The sequence below is a fragment of the Rhea pennata genome, chromosome 13 (genome assembly GCF_028389875.1).
Source record: "Rhea pennata isolate bPtePen1 chromosome 13, bPtePen1.pri, whole genome shotgun sequence".
NCBI classification, from domain to species: Eukaryota; Metazoa; Chordata; class Aves; order Rheiformes; family Rheidae; genus Rhea; species Rhea pennata.
Genome location: NC_084675.1, coordinates 384,770 through 390,769, shown reverse-complemented (window position 1 = coordinate 390,769; position 6,000 = coordinate 384,770). Strand labels below are relative to the sequence as shown.

Here is a 6,000-nt window from a genome sequence, read left to right as displayed (position 1 = left end):
AGACAACTGATACAGCAGTGAAATGTAAGAAGTTTAAAAAGAAAAAGCTGTTGAATAGCATGGAGGAGATGACTCAGCAAACAAATTGAAACAAAATGTTCTCACTTCTCTCTATGCAGAAACTAGAGAGGAGCAAATGACACCTAACAGCTGGCAGGTTATAAAGAGGTACTGATACTAGCAAGAATGGATGAAGTCAGTAATAATTAGAGGCATGAATGCAGCAGCAGCATATAGTACTCCACTACTACAAGTACTGTATCCTAGCAGTGATCTAGCAGTATGGGAGAATTCACTCGTGTGTGTATCTTGGCAGTCTTTGAGTCAAGCTTTTATTTTTGCCCCAAAGTCAGCTAATATTTTGCTTAACTTTAGGTTAAGATTTTCCCTTCCATTTGAGCAGGGAAACCAGCTATTAGAGATGGTATTCTGGTTAGTGAGATCATTATCACTGATTTTGCTCTGTTCTTGTCCAAGTTTCCAAGTTGTAGTGTACTGCTGGAATTAAACTCATGTGTCATAACAGACATGTGGACTATAGTTTTAGTAGGTGGGCATTTATCAGTAGCCTAGCCAAAGTTCTTGAAGACATGCCATTCATGTATCCATTTGTTTTTTCTCATCCTGCCTGCTAGAAGTTTGTCTGAGATGGATAATAACCCTGCTAAGCACTCTTCTCTTTGCAGTGTGATATATTTCTTCCAAAATTATTTATTCAGAGCAACTGGGGTTGTGCTTAGTTGTCTATACCTGTAAGCTGAAGATAGGGAGGAGAATCTAAGCACAAATTCCAGACATTACTAGGTTTAAAGGAAAAATATATTGGTCTTCCACACAATTATCCAAAGTGAGAATAGACGTATAAATGTTAAATCTTCAAGAGATCCAGTTAGTCATAAGCAAATTTCCTTCCTTGGGACTTGACATGAACCCTAAATAGATGATTCTAGAGCAAATAGAAGAAGTTGTCTATTTTTCAGCCATAATTTTTTGGAAGGGGAGTGGATCTGCTTTCCTTATTTATAGTTTTTAGTTATTGCTGAATTTACTTACGATTAAATTTCAATGGTTGTTGAACTGTGTGCTGGTAGTTGGTGAGATTTTTGGGAGGTGAGGCTGATCAAATTTCATGTTCTAGCTACAGAGCATCATGCAAATGCTGGATATTCTGAACAGTTGGAGAAGAAACTGACAAAAACTTCAGAATCACAGAGAACTAAGGTGCAGGATGCTGGAGTCGAGACAGAAATAACCGCTTCAGAAGAAGAGGAAGTAGCAGAAGGCAGTGTTGAACACGTAGATTCCCCTAAAGCTGGTGAGAACACGCTTCAGGCTAGTACCCCTCCAGATGTGTTATTGGCATCAGTGTTGGGAGAGAACGTTATTAACTCTCTCTACATTCTGGAGTCTGGGCATTTGAACTAAAAGTCTGTGTTTGTAGGCATCTGAATGTTGATGCAGGGCTCCAGTCACAAAAGTCTGTTTCTATCTTGTGGGCCTTATGCTTTCCTGGTACATTTAGAACATGGCTCTGCTTATCGTGTGTTTCAGAGCTCCTTTTTTTGTAAGTTTAAGCAGCACTCATGGGTTAATTGGAGAGATTTTTTTAATTGGTGTATCTGTCTGGAAGATATTCCACAAACAAATACTTTCAAAGAATCTAGTTCATATTGCCTGTGAAGTGTTATTGTTATTTGAATTTCTATTATTGCTCAAGTGAAAATCAAAATCATATTGGCAGTAATGTTTAGAATATATAATTGCAGAAAGCTTATTTAATTAAAATTTACTAGTGGGAGTTCCAGAGTCAGGTAGAGATTGGTAAAACTTCTGAATGCAGTGCCGTACTAGGAGCTCCAAAGTTATTTTTCTCAAATTACAGGGGCTTTCCTGTACTCTGTGCTAGGGCTTTGGTAAAACTGCTTTTGAGATAAAAGTTGCTGCCTCTAGAGTGAGATGAGGACACTCTTTCTGTTTGCAACAGCTGCTTTGTGGTTACTTTTATTACTTTTATTGAAAGAAGTAGATTTAAAGGGGGCTCAGATAACAATCTGACCCAAATCGCACGGGCTTCTTTATATTATCAAGGGCTATTTTTAATGTGATCTCTACCCAGCTAAGTGTAGCAAAAGGAAAAATCAAGTATTCATCAGTGCTTTAGCATATCTAGTATGCCTAGCATGCCTAATATATTGACATTATAATCCCTGAAGATAAAGAGTATAATAGGTAGCAACTTCATCAAGGTTTTCAAGTGGGTTTTATTTGTATGAGTGCTGTGAAATTTTGGTTGTTCCTGTTATGGTGATGTGTTTTTCTGTTTCATAAATTAGAACCTGAGATTGCCAGAAGTTTTGAAGCTGGAAGTCTGCACAGGCATTCTCATGCTTTTTCTTCTCAGTATTTTGAAAAATCTGGGACAAAATCATTTAAAAAAGCTGTTGAGCAAGCAGGTGAACTAGAAGACAGGGTTGTCACAGGAGAAATGGAGGATCTGGAAGAAGAGACAACTAATGATGAAGCTGAAATTGAAGAGCCTGAGAGTCAAGGTAAGAAAACTTGCAGTAGAGAAATTTTTCCCTGTTATCTGACAATAAGTTGCAGAAAAACATAGACAAATAACATGATTAACTATTTAGTCCATTAGGTAGTACAGGTGAAGTTGCTGGCTGCTATTCCTAGAGCCAATAGAAAGTGGAGATTTCTACTGGTTTGTCAGGTGTTCCAGAGGCCTTGACTATCTTGTATTTTTTGGAATGAAGATATGCACACTATACAAGGCTTAATGCATAGTGGGTTTATACAGTGACTTAGAGATATTTTCCACTTTCTGCTTCCTTCCTTCCTGTCTTCTAACTTTACACTGACTTTAACATCTCAACATTGTACTGCAGTTTTCAGAGCTACTTGCATGATTCTGAACCTGTAAGTACCGTGTTTTGTATGTGCAATTATAGATTTTCCTTTCTATTTAACTAAAACACTATGCTGACTTTCCAGGAAGTTGGGAGGAAGTATCTATTTCTGAACTGTTCTTTAGACACTGCTTCAGTCGGCTCTGTTGATTTAAAGTATTTATGCCTTTTCAGAGAACTGTAATTTAAACTGAGTTCTCTGCCACTCAGGGATAAATTTGAGATTTCCCTGAATGCAACTCAATGATATTTTTTGGGATGGTCTTAAAATCTTTGAAAGTGCAGTACACTCAAGAATGAGAAACTTAAGGAAAGACATTCTAAAAGAATCCTGTTGCCAGGATTTGAGACATTGTGAGGCTGTGTAACTGTGTTGAAAACATCTGTGCCTATAGGTATTTGTGCAGTGTAGAAGGAACAAAGAGGACAACTGGATAGGTATGCTGTTGCTAAAAGGAAAGCTACAGGTATTTTTAGCCAAGCTGTCTAGAACAGTGTGCCAACATGCTTATCTTTAACATTATGTGCTTTGATGAAGAGATCTCTGCAGTACTGACAAGATTCTACTCTCAGCAGTGAAGAGTAGAATCTTAATTATCTTATTGGAGAAGGACAGGAAGGAAGGCAGGAAGAAAAGATGAAGAAGAATGCACTCTAGTTGTATACAATGTACCTTAGAAACCTCTGAGCATAACTTACCTCTTTCTCTACATCCTATTCCTGTCCCTCCAATGCATTGATGTATTTGTTCAGAAGAGGCTAACATGAGGAAACACAGTGCTTTCTCTGAAAGACTTTTGACCTTTAAATTGTCAAGTTTAACTCTCACTACTACTTGAAGCCTTTAGTAGCTGGGCTTGTCTTCTATAACAGCATTGGTGCCCTGGCTCTTAGGGAGATTTGCAAATTTGAAACCAATACTAAATATTCTGGATTCTCAGGCTGTGCTAAGCCGGCAAAGGAGACTGGCAGGCAATAAGTCATAGACTGACTGTTGTAATGTGATTTTTGTTGCTGTGCTTATCAGGAGAATTTGACACTTAACAGGATGGCAATGAGGAGTTCTCAGACTCTGAAGTTTCCTCTGGGAACTGAGACTGCAGCTTCCTGGAACCTAACCTGATGTAGCCATCTGCTCCTGCAGCCTTTTGCTACATGTGTTCCTATACCCCCATAGCCTACTGCACAATCTGGTGGGCTGGACCTGGCACAAGGGGAGAAGCTGAAGTGCATGTTTGGAAGTGGGGTGGATGGAATTGCTATAGCCAGCAGTTACACTGGCTTAGGGTGTCACAGATCCACAGCCTGAGTATGGCAGTATGGCACCAGATCAGATACACAGAAAGCTGATTAGACTTCTCACTGCTGCTATAGCAGCACTTGCCACAGGAACTCTGAAAACAGAATTGAGTTCTTCAAGTAGTTGATCCTTTCCCTCCTTAGGGACTTCTATGAAGACACCTGCATTCATCCATGCTGCAGCCTACAAACCACTTTCCTTGCTGTCAACTCCACATCCTGCAGAAGCTGCTATTCCCAAGTAAGTATAAGCAACCATCAGGAATAGCCTGATAGAAGTATGTCTGCAGAGGTGTAATTACCAGGAGGAGAGCTGAGAGAGATATTTTCTGATATTTAATGCAGGGAGCCCAACTCTGTCTGTTGTTTTGTACTTCATCAACTGACCTCTGGCTTTAGCAGATGAATAAAAATTGCTATCAAGTGAATTTCAGTATTTCAGAGCCGATCTGAGGCCTCAAGCCTTTCTAGTGAATGATCATTTAATTTTGTGCTGAAGGCCAAGAATTTTTCCTAAACTGCTAAGATAGCCTGGAGCCATAAACTCCAGTATCGGATGCAGAGACTCTTGCAGAATAGGTTTACAGCTTCTCTGATCACATAAAATGGCATATTTGTTTTGACTTTAGAAATCTAAATTGGTAAGCAATTGCCTCTGAGTGTAAGATGAAGCTAACTTAAGAGGCAGAAAGTGAATTCCTCTGCATTATTTCAAGATAATTAGAAACTTGTCATTTGACTAGAAAACTGATGAAACTACGCTTCATCAAAACCTGTAACAGTGGCTTCTAGGGAACAGAAGAAATTTTCTAGCCCATGACTCTGTCTTTGATTATTGAAGCAATAAAGAATAAAACTGAATTCTTGTACCATATATTGTTGTAAGCATAGACAAACGATGCTTACAGAAGGTGCTACATTAAATGATATGTGCACACCATGTATGGGTTTTGTATATGCTGGTTTGAGGTTCAAGGTCTCTTTTCTGTTGTCTCCCACTTGACTACTGAGTGAAATTAGAGATAACCATTTCTCCTCCTTGTTTTAGGATTTTTTCTCTTTAGAATGGAAAACAGTAGCAATTTCCTTTTGGTATTTACAGTACGAAATGTCTATTAAAAAACAAAACAAAACACAAAGTGATATTTGTAATAGTGTCAAAGTTGCTTGGGACGTCTGTTCCCTGGAAGAAGATTGTATGAAAGGAGGAGCCTTTGCTAAGTCTGGTCAACAAATGAAAACTGTTGAATAAACCTTGCAGGTCAGACTCTCTAACTGCAAATATGGAGCTGGCCTACTGATGCATCAAACTTCATGTGTTTCTGAAGAGCAAGAAACAGAGGGAACTGTACCACAGCATAGTTGCATTTATGCATTGGAGAGAACTGTAGTTTACTGAAGATCTGTTGTGCCAGCGTGCTTATCTGAAAACTTGAGCCTGAATTGCCAAGGTCATAATGCTATGTGAGCTGTTTGCAAATCATGCACATCAGTGATCATGAGTGTTCTGAGGGACTGAGAGAGGAAAATAAAAGATTGAGGTAGTTCTTAGTCCTTTCAAATTCAGCACAGATTTCATCCAAACTCAGCTTGATGTTCTCTGTTTGTACCCTCTCCCATGTGTTTGCTTGTTCAATGTGTGAATTTTCAAATTTCCATCAAAGGTTTTCCCTGCAGCCATTGAGGGCTAAGCCAATTCCAAAGAGCTTAGGAGTATCACAAAGGAAAATGCGTGAGCCTGAACTAGCAAGCAGTTTGATAAAGAAGATATTTAGCCATTATGTGA

At 38.9% G+C, this 6,000-nt stretch overlaps 1 protein-coding gene across 1 annotated transcript in view; it reads right to left on the bottom strand.

Annotated features, from left to right (window-relative positions):
* Window positions 1–1,581: 1,581 nt before the first annotated feature.
* Window positions 1,582–6,000, bottom strand: part of TSNAXIP1 (translin associated factor X interacting protein 1) — a 38,684-nt gene continuing 34,265 nt past the window's right edge. Inside the window, exons 16-17 of the mRNA XM_062586832.1 lie at window positions 2,479–2,494; window positions 1,582–1,623 (exon numbers count right to left, since the gene is read on the bottom strand). Of these exons, the coding sequence (XP_062442816.1) occupies window positions 1,582–1,623; window positions 2,479–2,494 (58 nt within the window). The remainder of the gene's footprint in view (window positions 1,624–2,478; window positions 2,495–6,000) is intronic.